At 41.9% G+C, this 14,219-nt stretch overlaps 2 protein-coding genes across 5 annotated transcripts in view; one reads left to right on the forward strand and one right to left on the reverse strand.

Annotated features, from left to right (window-relative positions):
- Positions 1-1,156, reverse strand: part of LOC115129267 (guanylate-binding protein 3-like) — a 16,844-nt gene extending 15,688 nt beyond the window's left edge. For 2 of the 3 annotated variants that reach the window (XR_003863646.2, XM_029659442.2), the window contains exon 1: positions 997-1,156. The gene's annotated coding sequence lies outside the window, so the exon portion shown is untranslated. Of the gene's footprint in view, positions 1-632; positions 719-996 lie in introns of those variants that run through there. The other variant, XR_010463869.1, reaches the window with a different exon arrangement.
- LOC115129239 (guanylate-binding protein 1-like) lies at positions 717-13,514 on the forward strand. 2 transcript variants are annotated; one of them, XM_029659377.2, is made up of 11 exons: positions 717-839; positions 3,629-3,844; positions 7,291-7,418; positions 7,998-8,107; positions 8,291-8,481; positions 8,686-8,928; positions 9,395-9,675; positions 9,965-10,177; positions 10,305-10,407; positions 10,550-10,743; positions 10,881-13,514. In XM_029659377.2, exons 2-11 carry the CDS (start codon positions 3,649-3,651, stop codon positions 11,100-11,102), a joined length of 1,881 nt encoding a protein of 626 aa, XP_029515237.1. In that variant the 5' UTR covers positions 717-839; positions 3,629-3,648; the 3' UTR covers positions 11,103-13,514. The 2 variants fall into 2 exon arrangements, with proteins under 2 accessions (XP_029515237.1, XP_029515227.1); XM_029659367.2 differs by lacking the exon at positions 717-839 and having other exon boundaries at positions 2,271-3,844.
- The last annotated feature ends 705 nt before the right edge of the window (positions 13,515-14,219 follow it).

Consider the following 14,219-nt stretch of genomic DNA (forward strand, 5'->3'; position numbering starts at 1 on the left):
TCCAGGGGTCTGAATACTTTCCGAATGCACTGTATTCCAAGGGGGTTTCCACTAGTTACCACAACCACAAAGTCAAAATTGTCTATAATCATAAAGTTTGTTGCTTTTTGTTCTTAATGTAAGGTTAGGCATAATATTAGCGGTGTGGATAAGGTTAGGATTAAAATAACATTTTAAGAAGGGACATAACTTTTGACACCCATTTGCCTGCAGATACAGAAAGTGAAAGTTGCCTCGTCTATTTTTCTTCAATTATTTTCACCAGTTTAAAAAAATATGGAATTTACGCATCCGACTTTTTAATGAATTAACTAAATGTTAAATTGTGTGAACGTCGTTAATGAGCCAATTATCGGGCTATTGTTCTCGGTAGGAATAGTGCTGCCTTCAAGGGGCGGGTAGGGTAGCCTAGTGGTTAGAGCTTTGGACTAGTAACCGGAAGGTTGCAAGTTCAAATCCCCGAGCTGACAAGGTACAAATCTGTCGTTCTGCCCCTGAACTAGGCCGTCATTGAAAATAAGAATTTGTTCTTAACTGACTTGCCTAGTTAAATAAAGGTGCTAATTGGTTGTAGTTATGTGTTGGTTATACACACGGGAAAGCACGACATTTATTAAAAAATAAATCCATACTCAGCTTCAGTGAAACATGACAGTTTAAGCCGTTCGTGTCAGAGTTCCTAGTATCTACCAGCACATGAACGCGGCATAACGATGTTATTTTGTTTTATAAGTCGTGCCTTCCCAGAAACCTAATTTTAAACATTAGAGAATAACTTTCAGTTTCAATATAATCAATCTCATTTACAGACTGAACAACAACTGTACAACGTCGCAGAGGTAAGCAGAACGACAGATTAGCGCTGCAAAATGTTAGCTTTTTTACTATATGATATATAGGTATTGATTTGCAAGTTGACTGGTTGTAATGTAAGCTGGTGAAACACCAGCCATCACAAGTCGACTGTTGAATTAACTTTATTTGAACGTACTTTACCTGTTGTCTGCTGGTTTTGTCCTCATGTAAGTGGTCATCTGAAACAATATCCACAAGGATGTTTTATTAGCTCGTTTTAAGCATGCTGGTCTGTAGGCCTATTTGGTTGGTTTTTCTGTTTTTATTTTCAACACTGGTGCAATTAGTAGTCATTGGCTTGCGAAAGTATTCACTCCCTTGGCATTTTTCCAATTTTTCTTACAACCTGGAATTAAAATACCATTTTGGGGGGGGTTGTATAATTTGATTTACTCAACTTGTCTACTATCACTTTGAAGATGCAATATATGTTTTATTGTGAAACAAACAATAAATAAGACAAATAAACAGAACTTGAGCATGCATAACTATTCACCCCCCACCCCCCAAAGTCAATACTTTGTAGAGCCAACTTTTGCAGTAATTACAGCTGCAAGTCTCTTGGTGTATGTCTCTATTAATTTGGCAATCTAGCCACTGGGATTTTTGCCCATTCAAGGCAAAACTGCTCCAGCTCATTCAAGTTGGATGGGTTCAACAATATTTAAGTCATACCACAGATTCTCAGTTGGATTGAGGTCTGGGCTTTGACAAGGCCATTCCAAGACATGTAAATGTTTCCCCTTAAACTACTTGAGTGTTGCTTTAGCAGTATGCTTAGGGTCATTGTCCTGCTGGAAGGTGAACCTCCGTCCCAGTCTCAAATCTCTGGAAGACTGAAACAGGTTTCCCTCAAGAATTTCCCTGTATTTTGCACCATCCATCATTCCTTCAATTCTGACCAGCTTCCCAGTCCCTACCGATGAAAAACATCCTCACAGCATGATGCTGCCACCACCATGGGATTCTCGGGGTGATGAGAGGTTTTGGGTTTGCGCCATACATAGCGTTTTCCTTGATGGCCAAAAAGCTCAATTTTAGTCCCATCTGACCAGAGTACCTACTTCGATATGTTTGGGGAGTCTCCCACATGCCTTTTAGTGAACCCCAAACGTGTTTGCTTATGTTTTTCTTTAAGCAATGTCTTTTTTCTGGCCACTCTTCCGTAAACCACAGCTCTGTGGAGTGTACGGCTTAAAGTGGTCCCATGGACAGATACTCCAATTTCCACTGTGGAGCTTAACAGCTCCTTCAGGGTTATCTTTGGTCTCTTTGTTGCCTCTCTGATTAATGCCCTCTTTGCCTGGTCTGTGAGTTTTGGTGGGCGGCCCTCTCTTGGCAGGTTTGTTGTGGTGCCATATTCTTTCCATTAAATCTTTTTTGATTTAACAGTGCTCCGTGGGATATTCAAAGTTTCGGATATTTTTTTATAACCCAACCCTGATCTGTACTTCTCCACAACTTTGTCCCTGACCTGTTTGGAGAGCTCCTTAGTCTTCATGGTGCCGCTTGCTTCGTGGTGCGGTGCCCCTTGCTTAGTGGTGTTGCAGACTCTGGGGCCTTTCAGAACAGGTGATGAGGTATGCTATCTTCGAGTGGTCGAAGGGGAAGGAGGAGGCCTGCAGCTCGATGATAAGAGAACACTGTGCGAGAAATACCCGACAGGTTCCCGACTCTCCAACGAAGCATTCCGGGGAGGTAAGTGGGGTTCTTGGGAAACCGGAGTGGCCAGGGAGGCCGCGTTGCTAACAGCCGGGTTACTGAGGGGCTGGGAGGTTACCGTTGTGGTAGGCTGCCTGACAGACAACCTGTGGAATTGCTCCAGCAATGTGTTCAATGCACCATCATGGCATTCGGCTAAGGTATGGAACCCACGAAGAAACTCCTTGTACCTTCCAATGGTGGCTCCTTGGGAGGAGACGGTGTTGCGGCGCTGGTCTGAGTCTGCTGGGTCCATCATGGCCAGTTTGTACTGTCAAGACTCAGGAGATGACCCAGATGCAGACAGTTTCGAAGTAACAACAGTTTATTTCAAAAGCAAGGGGGCAGGCCAACGACAGGTCAAGGGCAGGCAGAGGTCAGTAATCCAGGGTGGTGTGACAAAGTACAGAATGGCAGGTAGGCTCAGAGTCAGGAATACTAGAAAACAGGAACTAGAGAAAGACAGGAGCATGGGTAAAATGCTGGTAGGCTTGACGAAATAAAACAAACTGGCAACAGACAAACAGAGAACATAGGTATAAATACACTTGGATAATGGGGAAGATGGGCGACACCTGGAGGGGTGTGGAGACAAGCACCAAGACAGGTGAAACAGATCAGGGTGTGACACCTCCTACTGCCAAAAGGACTAACAGCATGTACAACGGGTAGAGTAAGTCTAAATATAATTGTATTCAAATTCGAGCTTGTAGGAGACTATTGCCTCTTTTTTAGGGCGACTTTGGTCAGACTAATAATCAATGGATTAGCGATCTGATATTTAGACAATTCATAGAGCAATTTTTTGTCCGTTTCTTGTAAACTAGAAAATGTGATATAGGCTTGTCTCATGTGTTGAAAGAAACCAAGTAACAATTTAAAATATGTACCTTTTTTATGAAATAATTATTTTGTGTCACTGTAAACCCAATCTGTTATGATAAGCTTTTATTCACTCCATATCACCAGCCCCTGTGGCGCCTTTAACACTTTAAGTTTAATTGCACAAAAAAAGTTGAGGGACTTTTATGACACACACACAATCAAAAGTTCTTATGTGTGTCCTTGCCAGTGTTTCTATAGGACAGCATCATGGCAGGCCAGACAGTATCCATGAAGGAACCAGTATGTCTGATAGAGAACGACAGTGATGGGAAGCTGTGTGTGGTCCGCAGTGCACTGGACATCCTGGACCAGATTGACCAGCATGTGGTAGTGGTGTCGGTGGTCGGGCTGTACCGCACCGGCAAGTCCTACCTCATGAACAAGCTGGCTGGCGAGAAAAAAGGTGAGTACATCCACTAAAGCATTTTTGAATCTATGGTCCGACCAGTCCAAACTAAAATATAAACACAATATGTAAAGTGTTGGTCCCATATTTCATGAGCCTAAATAAAAGATCCCTGATATTTTCCATATACACAAAAAGCTTATTTCTCTGAAATATTGTGCTCGAATTTGCTTGACAGGTGTGGAATATCAAGAAGCTGATTAAACTGCATGTACAGTTCAAGTCGGAAGTTTACATACACCTAAGCCAAATACATTTAAACTCAGTTTTTCACAATTCCTGACATTTAATCCTAGTAAAAATTCCCTGTATTGGGTCAGTTAGGATTACCACTTTATTTTAAGAATGTGAATTGTCAGAATAATAGTAGAGAGAATGATTTATTTCAGCTTTTATTTCTTTCATCACATATCCAGTGGGTCAGAAGTGTACATACACTCAATTAGTATTTGTTAGCATTGGCTTTAAATTGTTTCACTTGGGTCAAACGTTTTGGGTAGCCTTCCACAAGCTTCCCACAATAAGTTGGGTGAATTTTGGCCCATTCCTCCTGACAGAGCTGGCGTAACTTGAGTCAGGTTTGTAGACCTCCTTGTTCACACGCGCTTTTTCAGTTCTGCCCACAAATTTTCTATGGGATTGACGTCAGGGCTTTGTGATGGCCACTCCAATACCTTGACTTTGTTGTCCTTAAGTCGTTTTGCCACAAATTTGGAAGTATGTTTGGGGTCATTGTCCATTTGGAAGAGCCATTTGCGTCCAAGCTTTAACTTCCTGACTGATGTCTTGAGATGTTGCTTCAATATATCCACGTAATATTCCCTCCTCATGGTGCCATCTATTTTGTGAAGTGCACCAGTCCGTCCTGCATCAAAGCACCCGCACAACATGATGCTGCCACCCCCGTGCTTTACGGTTGGGATGGTGTTCTTCGGCTTGCAAGCCTCCCCTTTTTCCTCCAAACATAACAATGGTCATTATGGCCAAACAGTTCTATTTTTGTTTCATCAGACCAAAGGACATTTCTCCAAAAAGTATGATCTTTGTCCCCATGTGCAGTTGCAAACCGTAGTCTGGCTTTTTGATGGCGGTTTTGGAGCAGTGGCTTCTTCCTTGCTGAGCGGCCTTTCAGGTTATGTCAATATAGGACTCATTTTACTGTGGATATGGATACTTTTGTACCTGTTTCCTCCAGCATCTTCACAAGGTCCTTTGCTGTTGTTCTGAGATTGATTTGCACTTTTCGCACAAAAGTACGTTCATCTCTAGGAGACAGAACAGTCTCCTTCCTGAGCGGTATGACGGCTGCGTGGTCCCATGGTGTTTATACTTGCGTACTATTGTTTGTACAGATGAACGTGGTACCTTCAGGTGTTTGGAAATTGCTCTCAAGTATCAACCAGACTTGTGGAGGTCTACATTTTTTTTCTGAGGTCTTGGCTAATTTCTTTTGATTTTCCATGATGTCAAGCAAAGAGGCACTGAATTTGAAGGTAGTCCCTGAAATACATCCACAGGTACACCTTCAGTTGACTCAGATGATGTCAATTCGCCTATCAGAAGCTTCTAAAGGCATGACATAATTTTCTGGAATTTTCCAAGCTTTTTAAAGGCACAGTCAACTTAGTGTATGTAAACTTCTGACCCACTGGAATTGTGATACATTGAATTATAAGTGAAATAATCTGTCTGTCAACAATTGTAGGAAAAATTACTTGTGTCATGCACAAAGTAGATGTTCTAACCAACTTAACACAATTATAGTTTGTTAACAAGAAATTTGTGGAGTGGTTGAAAAACCAGTTTTAATGACTCCAACCTAAGTGTATGTAAACTTCCGACTTCAACTGTACCTTGTGCTTGGGACAATAAAAGGCCACTTTAAAATGTGCAGTTGTTATACAACACAATGCCACAGATGTCTTGAGGGACTGTGCAATATGCATGCTGACTTCGGGAATGTCCACCCGAGCTGTTGCCAGAGAATTGAATGTTCACTTCTCTACCATAAGCCGCCTCCAACATCATTTTGGCAGTACGTCCAACCGACCTCACAACAAAGACCACGCGTAACCAATCCAGGCCAGGACCTATATAACCGGCTTCTTCACCTGCGGGATCATCTGAGACCAGCCACCGGGACAGCAGGTGAAACTATGGGTTTGCTCAACCGAAGAATTTCTGCACAAACTGTCAGAAACCATCTCAAGGAAGCTCATCTGCGTGCTCATCGTCCTCACCATGGTCTTGACCTGACTGCAGTTCGGCATCTTAACAGTCTTCAGTGGGCAAATTCTCACCTTCGTTGGGGTCATGGTATGGGCAGACATAAGCTACTGACAACAAACACAATTGCATTTTAACTATGGCAATTTTAATGCACAGTGATACTGTGACGGGATCCTAAGGTCCATTGTCAGGCCATTCATCCGCCGCCATCACCTCATGTTTCAGCATGATAATGCACGGCCCCATGTCGCAAGGATCTGTACACAATTACTGGAAGCTGAAAATGTCCCACTTCTTTCATGGCCTGCATAGTCACTAGACTTGTCACTCATTGGGCATTTTTGGGATGCTCTGGATCAACGTGTACTACAGCGTGTTCCAGTTCCCACCAATATCCAGCGACTTTGCACAGCCATTGAAGAGTAGTGGGACAACATTCCACAGGCCACAGTCAACAGCCTGATGAACTCTGTGTGAAGGAGATGTGTTGCGCTGCATGAGGCAAATGATGGTTACACCAGATACTGACCTACTTTTTTTAAAGCTATAGGTGACTAACATATACATATGAAATCCATAGATTATGGCGTCATTTATTTCAATTTTCTGATTTCCATCTTTGGACTGTAACTCAGTAAAATCTTTGAAATTGTTTCATGTATTTTTGTTCAATGTACATAACAATATGCATGACCTCAACACTGTTATATGGATAAGGAATGATTATGTATAAGATAATTATTTCTCATAAAGATATGGTAATAGAAATGTGAAACAGAAAGTGTTAACTTATGTACTGCATTTGTCATTCAGAGTTAGAGACAGATATGCTGCACCAAAGTACAGATTTGTCCTGTTCTGAACACATTATGCTTTGATGTTTTTTTCTCTCCAAAATTGGAAATTCGACACTGTTATTGCATTGTGGAAACTACATTTTCTCTTTGTTTTACACCATAACATACAACCAGACAGCAGAGCAAACATCAAAAAAACATTTTGTTTCCGACCACATTTGTTCAGGGTGGGTTGTGTAGATCAGGGTGCCGTTTTGCACTGGCTGCTAGTTTCACTTTCAGTCTGTCAGTATGGTATGCAGTATAACTAGACAAACAGGTTCATCTGAAAACCAGCAGCCTTGAGTTAACACTTTACATCCTGCTGCCTCTTTACAGATTCCATCCTAAGAACCATTTTTATCCTCTGTCCTCAAGGTTTTGCCCTGGGAGCCACCATCCAGTCCAAAACTAAGGGCATCTGGATGTGGTGTGTGCCTCACCCTGAAAAAAGAGACCACACCCTGGTGCTGCTGGATACAGAGGGGCTGGGGGATGTGGAGAAGGTGGGAGGTCAAAGTTCACTCTCTGTCAAAAACCTTTTATGGCTGTTTAGATGACAGAATATAACATTGCTATGGGTAAAATCCCATGTTATCTCAATAAACTGTGCCTAGTACTGATCTGTATATAATGTCTGACTTATAAATGTATGATGTATACCAATTGATTCTAAAGAGTATAACAAATAAATAATGACCCATGAGCTTAGTTCAACTGTCATACCCCATCAGAACCCAAAATATAAGCTTGTTTTACTCCAATGTTTGTAAATGTAATTAAACTCTGTATAACATCATGGTTAACTACAATTATGATGTCATGGATGGTGAGTCATTGCACCCATAGCTCTATGAATTTGAGTGGTTACATTTCTCCAGGCCCATCCCTAATTTATTTATATTTTTTTACCAAAACCGAGTTAGGGTGCAGCTTTGTTATTGTTTCAATTAAGGATTCCAGCTTTGACCTTTATTTAGGTAGGGAGCCCATAAAACGGCATATGGAGTAGACATTTAGTTACTGACTTAATTTCACTCTAGTATGAACAGAGTACCAATGTGTTCCTTCTGTTGTGTCTGCAGGGTGATGAGAAGAATGACAACTGGATCTTTTCCCTGGCTGTCCTGCTCAGCAGTACTCTGGTGTACAACAGCATGGGAACCATCGACAACAACGCCCTGGAGAAACTACAGTATCCTTCAGCAGGCCTATAAAGAAATATAGATTGATGTAGTCTAATTTGGTTAGAGGAAATCTACAAACACAATCAGAGTAAGAATCAATCCTTTCTTACTCTTTGAACCAACCAGCAGTTTACTGTGTAGTGTTGTCTATCTGGGTTCATTTCGTCCTCAACCTCCCCCCACCCCTACAGCTATGTGACAGAACTGACAGAGCACATCAAGGTGAAGTCCAACCAGCGAGACGGGGAGGAATCTTCAGAGTACCTGCGTTACTTTCCTTCCTTTGTGTGGACAGTCAGAGATTTCACCCTGACCCTGGAGGTTGATGGGAGACCCATCACAGCCAATGAGTACCTGGAGAACGCTCTTAAACTGAGAACAGGTGAAGAGAACACCAGCTAGCACAGCTAACTTAATCTCTGAATAGAAACTATGGTTAGATTGAATTTACCAATGTTGATAATATTTTTACAAAAGACACGTTGGACATAAAAATATGAAATGCTTTTCTTCCACAAAAAATGTCACGGTTAAACATTTAATTAGTTAATTAATGATTGATGTACTTGTCCTTTCATTTACAAAGGTCATAGTCAGAAAGATCAGGCATACAATCTGCCTCGTAGCTGCCTGCGGAACTATTTCTCTCCTCGCTGGTGCTTTGTGTTTGAGAGGCCAGCCAGCGGAGACAAAATGAGACGTATGGAGGAGCTGACCGACGCTGACCTGGAGCCTGCCTTTGTGGAGCAAGCCAAGGAGTTCTGTGACCACGTCTTCAATGACGCCAAGACCAAGACCCTGAAACAGGGCCTGAAAGTTAGCGGCAGACGTGAGTATTACAACACTGATATTGAGGATGAAAAGCAGTTATGAAAGTGGGTCATGATGTTTGATAATACAACTAAACTACTGCTGCTACTATTACCACTTCCTCTATTATTATAATTACGATTACTACAAGTACCATGACCAGTACAACTAACAACACCATTAGTACTTAAATTACTACTAATTCTACTACTTTCTTTACTTCTAGGCAGGGTAGCCTAGTGGTTAGAGCATTGGACTAGTACAAGATTTGTACAGATTTGACAAGGTACAAATCTGTCGTTCTGCCCCTGAACAGGCAGTTAACCCACTGTTCCTAGGCCGTCATTGAAAGTAAGAATTTGTTCTTAACTGACTTGCCTGGTTAAATAAAAGGAAAAAAAAAATACAAGTACCACTGACCACCACAGTACTACCACCATCACTACCATCTACCAGATATGCTGATTTCCAGCCCTCTCCTGCAGTGCTGGGAAACCTGGCAGAGACGTATGTGTCTGCCATCCGGAGTGGGCAGATCCCCTGCCTGGACAATGCTGTGTTGGCGCTGGCCCAAATTGAGAACTCCGGTGCCATCGAGAGGGCCAGGGCCCACTACCAGAAGGGCATGGCTGACTGGGTGGCCTACCCCACAGAGACCCAAGAGGAGCTGTCTGAAGTGCATGCTGTCATGGAGAAGGAGGCTGTGGCCATATTCATCAACAACTCCTTCAAAGACGAGGACCAGAAGTACCAGTTGGAGCTTATGGTATGAGAATGTAGATTCTATATTCAATGAGTCAATATTCAATTCAGTGATGTATGGATTTACAAGATGAGGATAATCTGTCATTTGGGTGAGCTACCCCTTTATCCAACACTTACATGCACATTTTAGTCCTTTAGCAGACACACTTATCCAGAGCGACTTACAGCAGGGTTAAGGGTGAAGTGCCTTACTCAAGGGCACATTGACAGATTATTCACCATTTATTACCTCAACTGAACCAAACATTCTGGTTTGTTCTGGTACATTCTGAACCAACCTCTTTCTATAGAAAGTGCTTCAAGAAGCGTACGATAAGATCTGTGAGAGGAACTACAAGGAGTCCCAGAAGTCATGCGAGTCCAAAATCCAATGCATCTTTGCCCCCCTGGAGGAGAAAATAAGGGATGGCTCCTACATGACCCCTGGAGGATACAAAGAGTACTGCAACGACCTGAAACTGGCCACCAGCGAATACAGATCTGAGGGAGGCAGAGGAGTGAAGGTATGTTGGGGAGGTGGTGCTATTTTAGGATATTATATAATTATGATGTTTTGTGGATGCTGGTCAAAGGAGTTATGAATGCACTGATGTGATGTTGGAAGTTAAATATTATGTGTGGTGGTTCCAGGCTGAAGAGGTACTGAAGGAGTACTTGGGAAGGAAGGCCAGCATTGGTGAGGCCATCCTGTCAGCAGACCAGTCCCTCACTGAAGCTGAGCAGAGAGCAGAAGGTGATATAGGTCACCATGAATATGCACTCCATGACCTGGCAACAACATTCTAATGACTTCCAAATGGAGGCTTACCTCTCGTTCTGTTTGATATTTATCTCACTCTCTCTTGCACACATACTCCGTCTACCTTTCTCTGCAGCGGAGCAAGCAAAAAGGGAGGCATCTGAGCGGGAGAATCGAGCCATGGAGGAGCAGCTGGTTGTCCAGGAGAGGTTGAGAGCGGACCAGCAGAGGACGTATGAGGAGAATGTGAACCAGCTGATGGAGAGGATGGAGAGAGACAGTAGAAATGCCATAGCAGAGCACGATAGAGTTCTACAGGCCAGACTCAAGGTAGGAATAAAAAAACACAAACATTGAGAAGTACACTTTAAAACTACAGTAACTCTAGCGGTAAGATTGACTGTGTGTATGTGTTTTGTTTTAATGACACAGTCCGTGATGTGTAAAAACAAACCTTGTAATTTCAGGAGCAGAATGACCTTGTCCGGCAAGGGTTTGATGACAGAGCACACCAAATGCAAAGAGAGATAGATGCCCTTAAGGGTGCGAAGGCACAAGAGGAAGAGAAAAAACCCTCATTTATGAGCACAGCTCTGGATACTATTGGGACTGCAGCTGCCTCGTTCCTTCCAGGAATAATTCCCAAAGTAGGAGGAATGGTTGTGAAATGGCTGTCTAAGTTGTTCTGATGTAGGTTCCCGAGGAGGATGACGATCTATTATTCTTATAGACGTGAATTGATTGAATCTGTATTTATTGATAGTTGATTCATGGATTTAGGTTAAGCACTCAGTTAAGGTTTTAGTTTATGTTTTTAATAACTATTTTGAATGCCTAATTATGATAAACTAATGCTTTTAGAAAACACACTTAAAAATTGGTTTTGCACGGGTGTTTTTTAAATGTTACTATTACCAAGTAGGCCTAATTTTGAACACTGATGATGTTTATATGCACACCAATATACCGTTATTATTCGGGATACTCAAGTATTCTATTCTTGAGTTGACTCATATAAACGTCATATCCCATTTACAATAACCCGAAAAATCTTGACGTATACTGCGTCGTGACTGTTGCTCATTGAATGATTAAAGGTTTTTAATTGCGTGATGAACTGAATCAAGTAATTATTAACTCATTAACCTGGGGCACCATGGGAAAATTAGTTTTATTGAGTTTCTATTTCCCAAATTAACTCAAAGAATATCAGAATATCGATTTTACAACAGCCGCTAATTAATCGGTTACCTCTACAGTCTCGTTCTGAACGTCGCATAATCCGGGAATCTGCACGGACCCGGGTCTCACCAATGAGTTCGTACCACACCAATCTTAGTTTAGTATTTATTTACTAGAAAGCTAAAATGATGATAAAAGATATACATACACAAAAACACATTCTAGGCTATTGATTAGAACATAGTATAATGGGCCAACACACTATGGCGCATGTTACCAAAAATGGGGATTTAAAAGAGAGAAAAAGAGAAAGTACACGAGAGAAATATACATTTGGGTGAATTTGTCAGCTATGCTTATTCTAACCCTACCCTTGCCGCAAACTGCCACTCTTATGGGTCAGAATATAATGATGTAATTAAGTGGGGGAGGTCTCTGTGGATTCTCGGTCTCTGTGGATTCACAGTCTCTGTGGACTGTTCAGGCTGCTCAATGACGCACTTCTCCGGCGCAACTCTTTGGTTGTCCTCACAATGTCAGTGTCCTTTTGGCTTAGGAGTCTGTTCCCTCGCCCTTGCTCTGGAAGGGCTCTTCTGAGGACAGACAGCTCTGTAGCTCAGAGCTCACAGCGTAGGAATGAAACAGTGTAGATACCACGATTCGATGGGGAGTGGAGGCTTGGTGGTTCGACTTGAATTCACCCGCTTAGACACAGCTACTCATCCGTAGCTTGGGTAGAAAAATATTTCTTTGTCTTCAAACTTGTGTTGCGTTTTGAGTTCGTTGACTTTTTAGACCTCGGCTGCAGCTTGGGTCACTTAGTCTTGTCATGATGTTGGCCTGGGGGTAGGTTTATGACAGTCATAAATACCTCTTCCCCCCTTTTTGCTCTCTCTACCCTACTGATGTTACATTTGCAAAACCCTTGGTTAACATAGAGATTCTGGGAACATCAGAAGGTGGGGGGAAATTAACTATATTCTGGTAATCTGACCAATTGCACATATGCGGTGGTACTTAATGAATATGATGTCAGTTCGGTGGTCACCTGAGACATTCTCATCAATGATAAGATGACATAAACTCTACACATCAGAGTTATCGGATTCACATGGAATTGTTGTTCAATTTAAATGTTTGAATATGAAATTATTTGTGATGGGATGAAATGTGATTTTAGCTTCTAAAATGTGAGATTTGGGTTTTCATAAGGTTAGGGCTCTGCTCAATCAGTGACCCGCCCCTGCGAAGGGACATGGGCTATAAAACTTGTCAAACACTCCCTCCTCTCCCTTCCTATATAAAGCCTTGACGACAATATAACCTCCTGTTCCGAGGATGTGAGGACGACGGTCCGATGTCAGAATGGTTCAAATAATAACTACAGAACGAAGCCATCATCAGCGTGAGCTTTGGTTGCGAATGGTATGAACTTTGAACTCTTATTCACTACAGAAGTGATACCGCCTAGCCGTTGAATTAGCAACAGCAGCTGCAAACGCAGGTTAGGAAGGAACAGACAGAGTATTCCGTCTACCACACAACGACGTTACTACAACGTATTCAATTTACTAGCAGAGACATTCTTCAAATGACTCGGTTGGGCAACATGGCCTTCCATCTACCACCAACCTACCGAAGCGCAGCTCAGAGTAAATATTTATTGCATTTTCCTTTTCCAAATGGGCGGTAATTTAGAATGCATAAAATACTGTATTTATGATAGCACAGCTTCTCCCTGTGTCCCTCAGTCTTCCCACTCTTTCACTCAAACCCAGCCCCTTTTCTTTTGTGTAACCTGCTGTCATATCTGTTCCGCCCGCTAGGGGCGTTTTCCTTTATGACGTAATTTGTAATCATGTGTATGTGTAATTCTGTGTGATTAGTTAGGTATTTAGTAATTAAATAATTTAAACCAATTTTGTATTGCTGATTCAACTTGTTAGCCAGGGTTCGTGCAGATAACCAAGATTTTACAACTTTCAGATGAGACTGAATTAAGATGACGATTAATATTGACTGCTATTGATGTAAAATATTACTAGGTCTTTAAGAGTTTATTCAGAAGATAACAGCTCTATAAATATTATTTTGTGGTGCCCCGACTCTCTAGTTAATTACATTTACATGATTAGCTCAATCAGGTAATATTAATTACGGATAAATTATTTTATAGAATAGCATGTCATATCACTTAATCTGGCATAGCCAAAGACACGACAGTCTTATCTGTAAATTCTTCACTCACAGGTTTTATACCCTCGGGTCAGAAGCAGGCGTAACCGCCTTTAGGGCAATTCTCTGGACCAGGTCTAGATTTGACTCAAATCCAATTTTAGACAACTAACTTGATTCCGTCTCTCACAGTTGAAGTGTACCTATGATAAAAAATTACAGACCTCTACATGCTTTGTAAGTAGGAAAGCCTGCAAAATCGGCAGTGTGTCAAATACTTGTTCTCCCCACTGTATGTAAAAGGTCTTGGCTAAATGACTCTATCATGGCATTGTCTCTAATGTCATGTCTAGGGTGATCCTACTTGCAGGTGGGTAGTTAAGGCACTTGGAAAAACTTGGCCCCTGAAGGCCAAAGCTTACATTGGGCACATTACTGGATTGACCTAG

The sequence above is a fragment of the Oncorhynchus nerka genome, linkage group LG1, assembly GCF_034236695.1.
Source record: "Oncorhynchus nerka isolate Pitt River linkage group LG1, Oner_Uvic_2.0, whole genome shotgun sequence".
In the NCBI taxonomy this organism is placed as follows: domain Eukaryota; kingdom Metazoa; phylum Chordata; class Actinopteri; order Salmoniformes; family Salmonidae; genus Oncorhynchus; species Oncorhynchus nerka.